We start from the raw sequence: 17,573 nt of genomic DNA on the forward strand, positions 1-17,573 counted from the left end.
AGGAATCTTCACAAAGAGGGAACTTACAAGGTAATGAAAATTGTCTGACAACACAGATGAACCTTGAAAATACTATACAACATGGAAAAAGTCATTCACAGCGTATGAGTCTGTTTACATGAAATGTGCAGAATAGGCAAAAGTAAGCAGTTGCCTGTGTTGGGGGATGGAGGTTGGAGAGAGACTGATAAAGGATATGGGGTTTCTTTTTCAGGTTCTTTTAGGACAGGTTCTTACTCCACTGTGTTGATATTTGCACAACTCCATGAGCAAACTAAAAACTGTTGAATTGTATGCTTTAAATGGGTGAATTGTGTGATATGGTATGTGTATGTAAATTATATCTCAATAAAACCGTGAAAGTGGGCATCACTGTCATCAGGAGAGCTCATTAGAATACTGATTGCTGGCCGTACTCAGTTTCTACTCCAGGAGGTCTGCGATGAGGCCTGTGAACCTACATTTCTAGCAAGTCCTTAGGTGAGGCTGATGCTGCTGGGCTGAGAACAGTCTGAGAACTAGTGCATAGATACTAGGAATAATTGAAAGGGCTATTTCTCTTTCTTTCTTCATAGAGTTTGAGGGTATCACAACAAGCCACAGTTTAGTAAAAACAATTGAATGAGAAGCCATTATGACAAAGGAGGTGGCAGCAATAATCGCAATAAGAATAATGACAATCCCCACCACAATAACATCAATAGCTGCTGTAGCAGCATTTAATACTGACTGATCCTTGCTATGTAACAAGTTAAGGGCTTCCATGATCATTATTTAATCCTCACCACAACAAGTCTATGAGATGAGGATGTGATGCTGGTGAAATTAGCACAATGTTTATCAAGTAACTGTCATACTTTATCATACTGTATTCTGTTTCCAACTTCCTTTCGGGTATTTTTCACTTTATAGACAAAAAAGCCAAGGGCTCTTAGAATTTCATTTCCACTGCTAAGAAGTGGAGAATCAGATGGTCAACTTCTAACATCCTTGCTCTTAACCATCACCCTGTACTCAGCCTACTTTCCACTGAGCTGGATTGTTAGACTTTATAGAATTCAAATCACTGTTTCCACACAAAACAATGCCGTGATACCTGAGAAGTGATTTGTTGCTATTAATAAACTACTAATTTTACAAATGACATACTTTAGAAATGAAACTCTCAATGCCTGGAATGATGTCATTCACAATTACATGAATTCTGAGAGTCTCAGTGAATGGCTTATAATTATGCATACTATATTTTTTTCCTTGGGACTTGAAACCATTATCCTTTGGGCATGAACTTACTAGTAGTACTCCAGGCACTCGAACTTTTCTGTCATCTATGATCTTCCATCCAGGAGAAAAGATTGCAATAGTTTAGCTGCTTTTCCATAAAAACTATTGCCTTCCAGACAAGTTTTCATTAAAGAATGTCCCATGAAGGTTCTAGTTTGTTCTCCTGGGCTAGAGACTGAAGCACTATAACTAAAATTGAGGTAGGAGGAGAGCTGAAACACCTCTCTGACAGTGTTTGTCAGAGGATCATAAGCATCTGAGGAAGGCAAAACAGTACTGACAGTACACTGATTTCAATAGTTTTGGATTTACTTTCAGTGCGTTAGGACAAACATAACAGACCCATCAAGTGCGTGAGTCCGTGTGGCTAACATAAATGACTGTCCATGTGGCACTTATGAAAGAGTCTTTAGGTGGTTAAATGAATGACTGAGATTTGGGAAGCATTCTTATATGGAAACTGAATGCCCTAACATGCTTGTAAACTCTAACAGTAAACAAGACTTGAGATAGAACGCTGGTATTTGTTTCACATGCACATATAATCCAAAGGCTTTTCTCTTTGAACACTGTGTGGTGTTCGGTTCCCCCTGATTGTTGTGCCAACGCCTTTCAGGGACGTAAAGAAACTTTCTGGGTTTTGGCATTAACTGCTCTGTGCAGATCATTCAAGACTGGGCTGCCTTGCATCTCAGGCTTCTTGAATGAGAACAAGTCCTTTCTAGGACTAGTTCCTGCTTCACCTCATTTCCAAGTGCAGAGGCATCAATCACCTTCCTAATGGCCTACAGGTTTGTGTTTGTGTCTCAACAGAAGGTTTCCTTTCCATGTCTAAATGGAGCTCTGCCCCCCTCTCTGCTACAAAGGCTCATATGTCAGCAGTTCCTGTCGAAACATCATGAATTTCTCTGTCCAAACTCAAGATACCCTTATGTCCCATTCCACCGTACTTCCACTTTAAAAAACCAACACACAAAACAAATAAAAATATGCTTAGAAAAAAATCACTCCTGAAACCTTCTTTTCTAGAACTTGACTTAAACACAGTAACCTGATGGTTTCTAAAGGCTGGAATCCTTTCTTAACCTGCAATTATGTGCAAACTCCCAAAGTATAAAACGTTAAAAATGAGATGCTGGAAGAGGAAGGCATTAGTACTAATGAAAACCCAGATGGCCGATCAATGTTTAGAAAGATTTTAAATATCGCTTATCATTGAAAAAAATACAAATTTAACCAAGATATCACTTTTTAACCCATCATATTGGTAAATACTCTTATAGTGCAAATATCAGGGCATGTGGAAAAACTGGAACACATGTCTGCCTTGTGGGATATAAATTAGTATAGCTATTTTGAAGAGCAATCTGGTAGCATACAGTAAAATTGAAAATATAGTCTACCACCCATTCCACGTGTAGGTTTATAAACTAAAGAAACCCCCATACTTGTGCTCATGTGTATACATCTGAGAATGTCTATTACCCTATTGCTTTTAATAGCAAAATATCAGAAATCACCTAAAGTTCAATAGATCAATTACATTCTATTTATATAAGGGAATACTATACAGCTGTTAAAAGGAGAGGGCTAGAGTCTATGAACATAGATATAAAAAAAATGATATAAGCTGACTATGTTGTCAGATGTGACATTCTGACACCACTTATTTAAACAAAAACATTTAACAAATGTGATGAATCAATAAACACTATTCTTAACCATAACTGCTCACATATTCCTTATCAAGAACCCCTAACTCTTCCTTGATACTTACCTATATCATACTCAGTTAATATCTCACCTACCCCAGAACCACCTTAGGTCACAGTGAACCCTTTTATCCTCTGAACTACTCTAGTAATTAGTACTTGCTACGTATGCAGCCTCATCTATTTCATACTAGCATTGTGGGAATTAATAGAGTTTCTTCATACATACTGTTTAAAGTAATTTTAGTGCATGGCAAGAACTCATTAACTGTTAGCTGCTACTACTGTTACAAAGTTATTTCTCCCTTTGTTTAGCATGGTACTACACTGCCATAGTAGATACTCAATAAATGTTTACTTTTAACTATGAATATAATGTTGACATAATTCTGCTAATGATATATTTGCCCACATGGTCTACTGAGGTGGGGTTCCTGACTCGTTATTTAAATTGCCAATGAAGTCTGTGGACACTCAAGAGCTGGATACCCACAAGTTCCACTGCATGAGTTGGAAGACCCTGTTATCTGTGGACCACAGATAACCCCATGTTTCAAGCTCAGCTTACTCCTGGATTCCCAGACCTTCTCTCACATAGTCATGGATAGTTTAAGCCTTTTAGAAACCAAGTATTAATCCTGGGACTTTTCTTCTCAGACATGAAGACCAGGGAAATTCCTCAATTTTAGGAGTTTCAGAGGAGGTACTTACTTACAGAGAAGCATGGGACAGGGAAGAATGCTCAGGCTAGACAGAGATGGGGACAGCATGGGGAACATTGATTAAGCAGAGCACCTGGGCACAGAGCCTTTAAATAAGTGACCTCATTGGACAACACCTACAGAACAGAAAGATATTGTTATCCTAGTTAACAGATTGGAAAACTGAGGCCTGGAGATTAATTAACTTGTCCAAAGCTGCAGAGATAATAAGTGTTTCAATATGGATTTTTAACCCCAGGTTTTCCCGATGTTGAAAGCCTGTGTTTGTGGCAGAAGTCAAATCTACTTATTTTAACTAGCTTCATTTTTATTTATATTTTATTTCATTGAATTGAATAAAAAATATATATCCTACACACTTATATGTTTAGGTCCTCAGTTAGTAATTTCAAGAATGGAAAGAAATGACTTATTTGGAATGGTGCATATAAAGTTGGTAGCTGCTCTGATGACATGCTTGATACAGGGTCTTCAGTTACTAATACTTAGAAAACAAATATTCTACACCAAATAACTTAGGGAGAAGAAATCAACCTCAAAACCACTACTTTTTAAATAGTATTGATTTTTAGGGAGAGGGTGAGGGAGAGAGAGAAAAACATCAATGTGAGAGTGAAACATGAATTGGCTGCCTTCTGCATGCCCCTTCTGGAGATTGAGCCTGCAACCCGGGCATGTGCCCTGACCAGGAATCGAACTGGCAACCTTTCGGTGCACAGAACAATGCCCAACTGACTGAGCCACACCAGCCATGGCTAAACCAGTTTTTTTGGTAGTAAAATAATATAACAAACATAAATGTATGCAGAAGATTACCTAAAATTAGCACATACATTTAGTTCTGGAAGTTGAAAGTTTGTTGCACATTATTTTAATCACTCCTGTAAGATCAGTTATCTGTTGGTGGTTCACCTGTGGATCTCTTGTTAACAGTTACTTGCTCCAATATGATTTCTAAAGAAGTGTATTCTTTGCAGTATCTTTCACCTTAGTGTTAACTGAAGCAAAAAACATCCTAAATGGGGTCAGTTTTCATGTAATTATTAGCTACCCTAAGATGACGGTGACTCCATTTGGACTTATTACTGTTATTTGTCACAGATATGAAATAAAGCAATGCAGCAAACACACCACTGAAACTCTCAAGGGAAGAGATAACACTTAGTGATAATGGAAAAACTGTTCCTGCTGATGCTGTTCTACGCAAACACATCCCTTTCAAGTAGTCAAGAAATAACCGAAAGCTTCAATTACCTGTGTCTATGATGCTTATTATTCACTTTAATATTTGAAATAGGGAGTAATCTGAAAAAAATAGCAGCTCTTCTCTGTCTAGTCCAATCAAACAAAAGCAAAAAAAAAAAAAAAAAAAAAATAAGCTGAAGTGGAAATAAGACTAAGGAAAGAAGAAATACTTTTTTCTGTTTCAACACAAATGAACTACATAAGTCAAAAGTGATACCGACAAAGAAACTATGAGAAATAAAAACATAAAACCTTTACTGATATCAACTGGTGAAGGGTCACTTATTTATAAAGCAGAACATTACATAAACTATGCTCCCCCATCATAAAAATGTCAGGTGCAAGATGTTGATAACATGACATTCAACAAGATAATAAAATTCAATAGGGCTGATGGGCCTTTTAGTCTCTCTCCTATGACTTAAGTGTTTACTAAAATAGAATGATTAAAGCCCTGTATCTTAAGGGTGATAAATACGTTGTAGGCTGTAATGTTCCCTGATTAATTTCACTAATGACATATCAGCTATCTTAATTTTAAGCAGCCATTATAGGAATGACAGATTGCAGCGTAATGTAGCTTGAGGAAAATAAAAGTCACAGACAGACAGCTAAGGAATATGGTGTCACATGTTACACTGTATAAACACAAAATGCCAGACTTCCTGAAAGGGAAATAACTCTGCACCGGCGTGTTCATTTTAATTTACTTTTTAGTGCCAATTACATTTCCCAACACAATTATTTTGGGATAAAACATGACATTTTACACTCCATTCAAATTTTGTATTTTAATTCCAATCCTAATAATTTATTAATCAAATATATTTTAAAATTCCTATGAAAATGTTTTCTGCAAATGCACTGGGACAAGATGGCATTCGCTGGAGAGTTCATAACTGAAAATTGAATGCTGGCACTGCATTCTCCTTTTCAGAAAAAAATCTGCTGATTATGTAGCCACCATGTTATAAATTTCTGCTGTGGGTGATTAAGGGGGAATTTGACAATCAGGGGTCCTCAAACTACGGTCCGCGGGCCACATGCGGCCCGCCGAGGACATTTATCCGGCCCGCCAGGTGCCGCTGCCTGTCCTGCTTAGCAGCCGACTCGTCCCGGGCCCGCAGTGCGCATAGGAATTTGTTCATAGTTTTTTTTTAAAACTATAGTCCGGCCCTCCAAAGGTCTGAGGGACAGTGAACTGGCCCCCTGTTTAAAAAGTTTGAGGACCCCTGAATACTCCTCACAACTCAAAGAAAGGGAATGGAGACTGAGCTTATAGTCTTACCACAAAGCCATTAAAATCAGTTACTGAAGGGCTTCAGGTTTAAGCGAGGCCAACTTTAGTCACGTGGTTTCCACCCTGGCTCCATCCCAGAGGCTAGTCTGTGGTGGGGCACCTGCCATTCACCTCCAGCCCCCAGGGTTTCAAATGGGCAATGAGGGTTGAGAATCACTGTTTCGATCTGGCAATATAGGCAACTGCCAGGAGCTCCTTACAGAGTCAGATCTAGCCAGGCACCTTGCTGACTTTCTAATCTGAAGAAGACAGTCTTCTTCTTCCATCTCAGACAAACAGATTGTAACTAGAAGCTCCTGTCAGGAGGTGTGCAGCTGCAAGGAAATACTGGGTGTGCAGGAAAATAGAGAATGGACATCTGAACACTGTACAAAGGGTGGATCCAGACTGCGACTTAAGGGAGGCCATTTGCAGCCTGTTTGTTTTGCTTTTGTATCATAACGTCTCCAAAACTCTTACTTTCATCTGATGAACCTTTTGCTGATTAAACATGTCATAATTGAAAAATAATTTGATGTTTAATTCCAAATGCCTATGTGTGTACAAAACTTCCTAATATATAGAACCTAAACTTCATTCATTCACTTGTTCACTCATTCATAGTATACTTATTGAGAACCCACTGTCACGAGGCATTGTTTTAGGTACCGCCTTACTGCAGTGAGCAAAGGAAAACAGAAACATCGTTTCTCATGGAGCTTATTCCTGGCATGGGGGTTTCTGAAAAAGCAGGTAGATGAAGTTTCATTTCTCTTTAGCAACAATGTTTTGCTCATCTACATATAATAATTTGAAACTTTTACAGCGTTAAACAATAAAATGGGAAAATATAAGATGAGGAAAAAATAAAAGTCAGAAAGCAGTGATATTATAGCCTTGGTAAACTCTAAACGAATACAGACTAAATAGCTTGAAGGGTGGTTAGAATAATTCGCAGGTAAAATAAATTACAACAGATATTAAATAAAATAAAAAAACTTCAATACATTCAAAACCATGAAAATTAAACTCCTTCAAAACAGTGATCCTGATGTGCATTTTAAAGTCACTGGAGGGTGGGGCTCCTCACATGGCAGAGTGAGAAACTTTGCAAATCCTCTCCCTTCCGAAACACCCTGGACACTGGGAAATATTGTCTAAAATAACCATTACTGCCACCTTAAATAAATAACAATTTCCCCTTCCAGATAATTTATGTTGGTTAAATCACTTTAGTCTTTTGGTGTCTCTGGTCTATAACATCCTATGTTTCTGCTTTTCCCTCTATCCCTTTGCTCATCCAGAGTGACACGTTTATTCTTTTTATGCATCTTAAATGGTTTCATGCTCTGATTCTGAATTTCCCCCATTAGTACTGGTATATTATTTTTGAAAAAAGAGATTGTTTTTAAAAGAAGTTTTTTTTTTTTTTTGTCAACCCAATGTGTTTCATATGGCTCAGATGTTCATGCCAGGCCTCTAAGACATCCTCCTACATCTATCAAAAAATTACGATAGAACTCCCCTGAACAATGGAAATGCCAAGAGACATGGAATGGGGTGAAATCGAGGACTTCTGAAACTTCTCATTAGTGGGGAAAACATATAGGCACAGAAAGCGGCAAAGTCTCCACTGGAAGACTACAGCAGTTAAAAGAAAAGGGGAAGCTAATGACATGACGGATCTGAAGCAGCCCTGTCCAGAGGATCACATGGCATTCTTTCCTGGGAACAAGGAGCCTGTCCCACGCTTCCTGGTGTGCTTCTGAACCAGCGTCTGCAGCAAAGAGACTCTTTCGTTTAACTTTTTAATTAACGTGTGTCCTTGCTGACAGACATTGTGAATGGGGTACTTTTCCCTTCCCATTATGGCTTTGACTTTAGATTTAATTACTGTGCAAATGAATCAAGAAACATGACTTCAGGCACTGCATTTTAAATGCCAGCAGAGTAACAATGTGACTTCTCTATTTTAAAGTACCAGTGTCATCCTGTCTTAATGATGAGTGATATAAAAATAATTTTAGGAATGAGCTACCAACCTGGAAACCCTGCAACCCATGAGAAGATCACCTGTTGCAATTTGGAAAGGTTTTCTTTGGATAATCACTTAGTTTTATTGTGTGTGTATTCATAACTACTCAGATGTAAAGAAACTGCCCCCTCCAAGTGTTATATATGAAAAAAAAAAAGAACAGCCTGTTCACTTAGGTTTAAATGAGTTAATGAAATAGAACCTCCATGCATGTTATCAAAATTTAGCCATATTCTCTTCTACTGCCTAAAATGAGTCTGAGGAATATTTAAAAGTATATTATCTTTCATATCATGAGTGATAAGCCATGGAAATGCAATGAAGTTATTAAGTGGTTAGTTCTCCAGTAAAATATGTGTTTGGAAAACAAACAAACAAAAGAACAACAAAAACCTTAATATGATTTTAAAAGAAAGAAAGTGAAAGGTAAGTGGATACCTTCTCATGCAGTCCAGCGCTCGGATGAAGAAGTCCTTGTGCAGCTGGTGCTCGTCTCTCAGGATGGAGCACTGCTCAAGCGTCACTGACATTGATGTCCTGTCTTTGGCACTTTTACAACAGGTGAAACGAATACCATTTAGTTTGCGACAAATCTGTAACACAGATGTATAAGCCATTTATTGTTCCTTGTTTGGTTACTCTAAAGGGTGGGACTCCTAATATCTTCTTGTCTCAACACACTAAATTTATGTTAATATGTGAGTCAGTTGGTTCGATCTGCCCTATTGAATGTAAAACCACACCTGGGCGTTTCAAAAGCTAGTGGAATAGACTTCACATAGTTCTTTGTATGGTGTGAGGCGTGGGACTGTTGAAGCCACATGGGATGGTCAATATCCAGCAGAGGCAGCAAAGCTTCCTGGAAGGGGGCCCAGCTGCAGCGGATAACCGTAACCATCACAGCTTAGGAACAACACCTTAATTGTGAAGGGGATCAGACACTTGATTTGAATCCTAAACAACTAATATTGTCTTACTTTTAAGCACCCTTTGCTAGTCTTGGTTTTAATGTTATGAAATTTCAAACATCTACATGGTACCAGCACAGCAGATGAGGGAACCACTAACCACTTATCAATACAACTAATAAGAATAAGAACACCCCCCCTCTGCAAATAGCCACTGCTAATTGCACATCTACTGTGTACCAGATACCCTGCTAATACATTTCATATAGATTTGAAATTTAATTAACTGCACATGAACCCTGGAGGAAGGTATAATTATTCTCATTTTACAGGCGAGGACATTGACATTTAGAGAGGTTAAGTAACTTGTGTACAACATTGTCCAGCCAGGATGCTAATGCAAGTCTACCTAACTCTAAGAATCAAGTCTTTAATTTCCATTCTATCCTGTTTTTATCTGTAATTCCTTCTTTTTGTGATTCTGACATAAATCAGGAGAAGCAATAATCTCTTTTCTCATCACCTCATGGTTAATAGGTGAATCATTCCATTCTTTTCCATATCCCTTGGTAGAACCCTGATACCAGATACCAACAATCAACTTTAGCATCAACATGTAGTTAAAATAAATCTCATGTGACATAATATAGGCCTGCTTTATTATCTGCCATCAAGGAGGCCTTAACAGTTGCCTGTTTTGAGAAGAGGAAATAATAATACAGTTTATCAAGGTTTTATACTGTATTTTAATGGTGATTCTTAGCCTAGGATTTACCAGTTCTTATTAGATCTTTGGTACTTTCTCATTATTTACAGTAGAAGTGACTAGAGAAATGTGAAAGCATGATTTCACCATACAATACTTTTCCATCTAGAGAATTCTAATCCATTCAAATAAACAGTATTTCAAAAATTTAATATAACAAAGGTTGGACTATATTCATGATAATAAAATATAAACCTTGCTATCTACTTATCAGATATGAATTTTTAAAAGAATGAATTTTCAAATACTATATTATCACTATTATTTGTGACATCCTACAAAGGATACTGAGTGTTCTAAATTTAAAGTTGAAAGGAAGCAGGGCTATTTCATCAGAGTAGACAGGCTGCATTTCTACAACACTTTTCAATTATATGAGCTTAATTTAACACATCTGATTGGCATTTGATCTTCAGATTCTCATTTTTTTTTTTTAAATAAAAATACTTTGGTCTTCAGATTCTCATTTTTGTTTTTAAAAATTTAGTTAAGATAAAACCAATAACTTTATCTTTTTCAATTAGAATGTTAAAGTTTATCAAAAGCAGTATTTTCATCAATAGATTTATAGAAGGGGGAAAGGAAATAGGGGCAGGAGCAAAAGCTTTTTTGAAAATATCAAAAGGGATTTCTATATTTCTTCATTTTAAGAGTATTATCATGGGCCTTGGTTTACAGGATATTGAAACTGAGGTATCAGCCTACAGATATGCTATTAATAATAAAGTTAATATTCCCACAGAATGCTAACTTTATAAACTGTGCATATGTGTATTCATCAAGGCAGGTACTTTCTCACAATGGGAAGTTACAAATAAGCCACATTTGGCCAGTATATGCATTTTAGAACAATACTTAATAAATGAACAGAATTGATGGGAAAACCTTTTTATATATTCAAATGGGAAAGTACATATACTAAGAAAAAATATACATTTGCGTTTGCATGTGTGCATCCTTCACTTTCCTATTTATATAACTGCATGGTATGTATATAATGACATGTATCTGCCCCCAAGATAGACTTGGTAAATGATCAGACTTCCTTCAAGCTACCATGTTATTAGGGAAAGAGCAAAAATAACTTACAATCTGCCTTTGTGAACTTTTTGTGAGAATTAACAACCATAGTAGTGTTTGAAGATATAAAGAGCAGCCACACTGGGGAAAGAACTATTAAAACAACCTTCCTGTAATGCACTATGGTGCTAAATGGGACCAGTGTAAATGAGCTGCCTGAAAGCCATGTTTCATATTGTTACCTTTGATGTTCTTCCCTGGGGCTCCAAGGGGGCATGAAGGGAAACTAAAGCTGCTTTCCTTTGCCTTGCTCTTGGTAAATTATTTTATATCTCAACTTATGCTAAATTATCCATTCTTTTTCCACAGAAGAGAGGAAATAATATTGGATTATAATGTAAGCACTGACAGTAGGGGGAAAGGCTCTGTCTGAAACACTATTGTTAGTGAATGAATAGAGTATGCTAGCAGTTGAGTTAACCTAACCCCAAATTACAAGAGTAATGCTGAGAATAACTACAAACATGGAATTCATCATAGAGATCTCCAAGGTTTGCCTTTCCTAATGAAAAGATCCATTCCTTAGGATCTGGATGTTTAGCAAAATTTGTAAGTTTATCCGAGCTATGCCTGAAATGGTTGCCAGATAAGAGCTTGCAAACCACAGGCAAGATTCTCTTGCTCACTCTTGTAGAAATCTGGGGTGGGAAAGCAGGAAGATCTTTTACCCTGAGGGTGTCATTAACTGAGAAAGAACCATACCTTACATAGCTCATTACCCTGAGAGCAATCTGCCAGTAATACATTCTATGCCAATATCTAAATTAACAAACACATTTACAAACTCATTAATTGAACAATATGTCCAGGAGCCTTACTGAGGCTGTAAGTCAGAGATCTGATAACTACATTCTGTTGAAATCATAAGTCTCTAGAGCATGATATGGGCTGAAACATGCAACATCAAGAAAATTAAAGACACTTCCTTTTAACCTCAAAGTATCAAACATATCCAAGATTTGTGAGTAAAGCCAGTGAGAAGGATTCTTTCTCATTGAGTTTATCTTCTTCCAATTTGTGTTCTAGTCTACTGATAGCACTATGACAATGCTTTATCTCCTAGACAACGGAAGATGACATCTGGTAACTCAGAGTGCAAAGGTTGGCCCCTATCTAGCAGACACCCAATATTGCTTGCTGGTCCTCATGGTGACAGCGAATAAGGTCTGACAGGACAGTGCTTACCGTTGCAGCCAGCCACATGATTTCTACATTCTTCCTCTTTTTGGCTTGGATATTTTGATGGAGATTTTCTAGTAATCCTTTTAAATCATTTTGTTCATGAAAATGTGAAATGTCTGAAAAAAAGGAGAAGAAAAAGAAACAGTATTAAGCTGCTCACAAAATTTTCCTCAGTATATTTGCAAATACAATCTATAACAACAAATGTTATTTGGAGCAGACTATGTAAGGATAATCATACTTATTAATCCCCTCGTTTTATTCTTTACTTAGAAACACGACTCAGTTTCCCTATTCTGTATAATTGTGCGTAATGTCAGCTAGTCATATAATACTATTATACTAACAAGAAAAACATTCTTTTTTAAAAAAATTGACTTGAGAGAGATAAGAAGGGAGAGGGAGAGAGAGACACCGATCGGAAATCAAACCCACCACCTCTTCGTGTATGGGATGACGCTCCAACCAACTGAGCCACACTGACCAGGGCAAGAAAAATAATGATGATGACTGCTTCAATCAAAGCATGGTAAAAATGGATATAACCTTCCATTTTTATTACTGAATAGCTAGTCTGAACCAAGAGACTATACGGGGTAAATATAAAAATTCTGCAAAACACTGATTTAAGGCAACCTCATGTTAAGATACTTAGGTGATTTTTTTCACAAGATTCACAGTCAGAGGCAGAGTCAAATAAAAAAACCTTGTCTCCCAACTCCTATGCCAGTAATTAATTTTCCCCAAGTCTGCGCTAGTGTCTTCATAATTAACTTTTGGTTATTAAAAAGCAATCGTCTTAACACAATGGACCAGCTTCTTCAGAATTCTGAATAAAGCATAATGATTTTTTCAAAATAATTTAGTTTCATTGTTGACATGGAGAATTTTTTAATCAGCCATTTTAAACCAACTATACAGCTACTAAATATAAACCAAATGGCTATTCTTTGCCCATAAGGATAGTGCTCTAGCATAGACAGACATGATGTAGCTTGTCATTTTACCTACTCTCCCCATTGCATGCTCTTTAGAAGGAATCATTCTGATGTGCTTACAGTTTTCAAGTCACTATTTCTATTTCTGTCATGACAAAACTTGCCTTATTCAGAGCACATCCCTATCAATCTAACACTTTACTTGCTGCCAAGTTTTTTCAACATGACAAAAATCTTGCAGGCCACAGATCTGGTTCCTGAAAGAAGTATCCTAAGTAATGACTGGTTTGTAGATTAATAGATGAGCTTTCAAGATATAATGATAGAGCCTGATATAGCCACTGAAAACCATGGTATACATAGAACATGTATTGGTTTTAGACTGAAAATCAGTCACCTCAAATGTAAATATAGCCAATAAATTTTGCTTTTTGCTACTCACTCCTGTATTCCTCTAACACCAAACTTAGAGCAACTAATCTCTATGCCTATCTCCATAGGAGTATTCTCTATTCAAATGGGGTTGAAGAATGTAATACAAAAGGCGAAAGTACAAAAATATTCATTGCTTTATTGTTTAATATTTAAAAATATTTTAAATTTCAAAGAGAAAACAGTAAACTGTTATATAGTGCTGCAATGTAATATGTAGGTAAAATAAATAAGTGCTATATGTATCATCATGAATATATACAAAATGTGTTGAGTAAAAATTGCAAATTATAGCAGGATTCATATAAGATAACAGCAATAATATAAATGTGCAAAGCTGTACCATATTTTCTATGGTTACATTGGAGTAAGAATGTGTATGAGAATGCAAAACACCAAATTCAGGGTATTGATTTGCTCAGAGGCAGGAAGGTTAGAGATGGAAACCAAACAGGACTTATTCTTGAACTGAAAATATTTCTTTCCTACAAAATCTGTGGAGCTGAAGGACGAATTCCCTAGTGTTTGTTATTTGATGATCTGTTTTTTGTTTGATTGATTGAAACTTTCATGATTGTTTTTAAAGAAAGCACCCAGCCAAAATTCCAGGAAAGTGATTTCTAGTGCCCAATCTGCCCCAGCTTTGATGTGTGGTCTTGGGCAAGTTGCTTAACCCTCTGTCCCTATTTTCTCAACTGCAAAATAAGGACAAGAACCCTGTCAAGTTTCATTGACTTGCAGTGGAAAGCAATTAATAAAAGTCTTGGCAGAAGAGGCTACATCATTAAATTCTGTGTCAACTCTGAAAAACAGAAGAAGACATTCATAGCTCTTAAAACAGTTCATAGCCTCGGATAGGATGCCAAGCTTCTCAGTATTCATCCAAAGTAGAAAACGTTCTCTTACACACACACAGGTGCACACAATGATCATGATCAAGAACATTCACAAACCCAGTGACTGCCTCCCACTGCCTCCCAATGGAACAGACCAGCCAAGTATACATGCACTTTGGAGTACAACCTTTCTCCTTGTTTTGTCAAATAGGGCTTCTTCAACAAGAGTTCTGAATCGGACAATGACCTGAATCAAAGACAGGGTGTTGAGCAATGAACAGGAATAGGATTGTGAACTCTCAGCTGATCTAACCGTAACACTAATGAGGCCAAGGCAATAGCCTCATCCCCTCATTGTCAATTACTTTAAGTTGTCAGAATCTGAGATGAAATGGAAATGAATCCCAGCACCAGTTCCACTCATTTCCCACTGCATAGCAGGCAGAAAATCTACATGGGATCAATCACGTTCTCACTCTGAAGTTAATCGATAAAATCCCATCACCCTTGAAATCAGGACTAGTTCAGGGATGTGCATCTAAATCTAAGCCAGTCAGAACTTGACTCTGACCTGGGCAACTGTTTCAGGGGTATGCAAGTGATCTGTGATGTTCCAGCTGAGTGAGGCTCAGGACCCTATAAAATGTAAAGGGGAAGAAAAGCTCTTTGGTTGAGCATAGTTCATGGTAGCCATCCTTTGTGTTACAAAGGGACAGTGACAACACTAGGAGTAGCAGAGTAATGAAATGGGGTGGGGAAAATCATTTTAATATTGCGGAGCCACTAAACCAATTACATATTGGGCAGGGATAGTTTACAATATTCAGGTCACAAAAGGCCCTCAGTGTTTTTCCTTCTCAGCTAAAAGGGCCAGGCAGCCTCCTTTATAGGGCTGACACAGGACTCAACTAGTGGAAGCATTCCAATAGACCTGGATGACAATACCCTTCTCCTTTGGGAAAAGTGCAAGAAATGGACATTATCAAGAGACAAGAGAGAGGTCTGAGATGATAAACTAATACTTGCTTACTCCTCATTTAAAGGGTAGAGAAAGAAGCATTTCATCCAACCAAATCACTGTCACATTTGCTCCAAATCATAGAGTAAATGTGATGGTGACTCTAAAACATGGAATAGTTTGTGCTAGTGATTTATAGAAGTGCTTTATTTTATTTTATTATTTTATTTTACTTGCTAACCCCAAATTTAGGTGTCTCAATGATCTAGATGGGTATGAAAGGGGCCTTGAAAGGTTTCTGAGATCATGCAACCCAATGGGAATATTAGAGCAAGAAGAGAGGGAAGCACTCATATCTGCCCCACCAGAGTTTCTGCAGTTGATCAAAGAGGCCAGGTAGGATGTGAAGGGAAGTAGATCCTGATGGTTTAGTGTGCCTTGGAGTCAAGGCAGAGAGAACCACTGTCTGAGAGCTACATCACTATTCAAAGATGTGGAAGGAGAAATCCACAGCACTCAGTACCCAGACAGAGCAAACAGACCTCCCTGTTGTCAACAGTTCCGGCACCAATTTCAGATATTTACTTCTTGATTCAGATGAAGACAGCAAAGATTTACGGGAAATGGTTTTTCCATTCTTAGGATCTCCATACCTGGCTCAAATAAACCCCTTTTGCCATTAATTACTAATGCAAAATAGTTTTTTTATATTATTAAGTTTTCAAGTAATTAACAAATTTGAACTTTATAAGTATGCTGGCTGCCAAAGAATTTCCCTGTACTAAATTTCATTTTGGCATTAAAATATTTTATATTAAATAAAATAAAACTGCAGGTGGAATTTTCTAACTATACATATACGCGTGGATATACCTATGCCATTATGACATTTTAAGTTAAGAGTCACTGTGTTATGAAAAGATCTAAACATTTCGCCACCTAAGATGGTTCAAGCTAAGTGTCAGAATAGAGACCAGTGGACAGAGTGTGAGTGATTCAATGATAGGTAGACTTTTATTACAGCCTTTGGTTAAAAATATGAAAATATTTCTTACTTTATTAAAACCTAGTATCTTATCATTGTGAATACCTCAATATCTCAACATATTCATACTACTTATGGATGAACTCCAAAGACATTCTTGATTCTATGACTTTGGACTGCTCAAATTATATGTGTTTAATTTTGTGGGAAAAAAGAACTGTGAAACTGAACAATGGAAAGAAAGAAAGGAAGAAAGAAGGAAGGAAGGAAGGAAGGAAGGAAGGAAGGAAGGAAGGAAGGAAGGAAGGAAGACGGAAGGAAGGAAGGAAGGAAGGAAGGAAGGAAGGAAGGAAGGAAGGAAGGAAAGAAAAGAAAAGGAAAGGAAAGGAAAGGAAAAAAAGAAGAATCCACAAGTGTGAAACAAATTTCTATAGGCTTAAATGCCTTAACAGTTTTTCACATAAATATTGCAGTAAGTATATGTGTTAAACTGGTTTCTTATTTTACATCATTTTATACCCCCTATAGAAGTTGTAGTCTATCTGATTTTCTCCTTGGATATGCATGATACATCTGATGTAGCTTATAAATAAATAAAAAAACCTAAAACTTTACTAAAGTCTTTTACATGGTTAAGAATGACAAAAAAGTTTCTATTGGACTCAACTGAGATTTCTAATGATAAGTTCCTTATTTTTACTTTTGGCATTGTCCAGTGTCACTGACAATGTCCTAGCATGACCAGCCGGACACATTCAAGAGAGCAATCAGGGCAACGAGGCAGGTGTGGACCATGCCACCTTGGCAATCAGCTAATTTGGTTCAGAAATCTCAAAATTGCTCTCACATCACCAGCACATGCTTCTTTCTTCCATTGACCTCTATATCCGACCTCTTCTGAAGATTTATAATCAAGCAATTATTATTGTTGTTTTCTATAACTCTCAGACTTACAATCAGGAGGCATCTTTTCCATAAATATCGTGTAATATTCTTTTAGAAGTTCAAAATTTTCCTGATTAATACTTTCTTGCAAAGAAACATCTCCAAACCTAAAAAGAGAAAAAAGAAAAGAGTAATAAGTCATAAAATAGCACCTGAAAGGAACACATTTTATCTTCCTTTTAAAATAGATGGCTAAAGTTGCCTAAGGAGTCTCCTTTTTTTTTTAGAGAGAGAGAGAGAGAGGAAGGGAGAAGAGAGAAACATTG

At 37.0% G+C, this 17,573-nt stretch overlaps 1 protein-coding gene across 7 annotated transcripts in view; it reads right to left on the minus strand.

The window, feature by feature from the left end:
• Positions 1-17,573, minus strand: part of INPP4B (inositol polyphosphate-4-phosphatase type II B) — a 616,104-nt gene that overhangs the window by 34,707 nt on the left and 563,824 nt on the right. For 6 of the 7 annotated variants that reach the window (XM_080673789.1, XM_080673791.1, XM_080673787.1 and 3 more), the window contains 3 exons: positions 17,317-17,414; positions 12,217-12,329; positions 8,716-8,870 (listed from right to left, as the gene is read on the minus strand). In XM_080673789.1, the coding sequence (XP_080529915.1) occupies positions 8,716-8,870; positions 12,217-12,329; positions 17,317-17,414 (366 nt within the window). The remainder of the gene's footprint in view (positions 1-8,715; positions 8,871-12,216; positions 12,330-17,316; positions 17,415-17,573) is intronic. The other variant, XR_013960877.1, reaches the window with a different exon arrangement.

This window comes from Plecotus auritus, assembly GCF_963455305.1.
Source record: "Plecotus auritus genome assembly, chromosome: 6".
Taxonomy (NCBI): Eukaryota; Metazoa; Chordata; class Mammalia; order Chiroptera; family Vespertilionidae; genus Plecotus; species Plecotus auritus.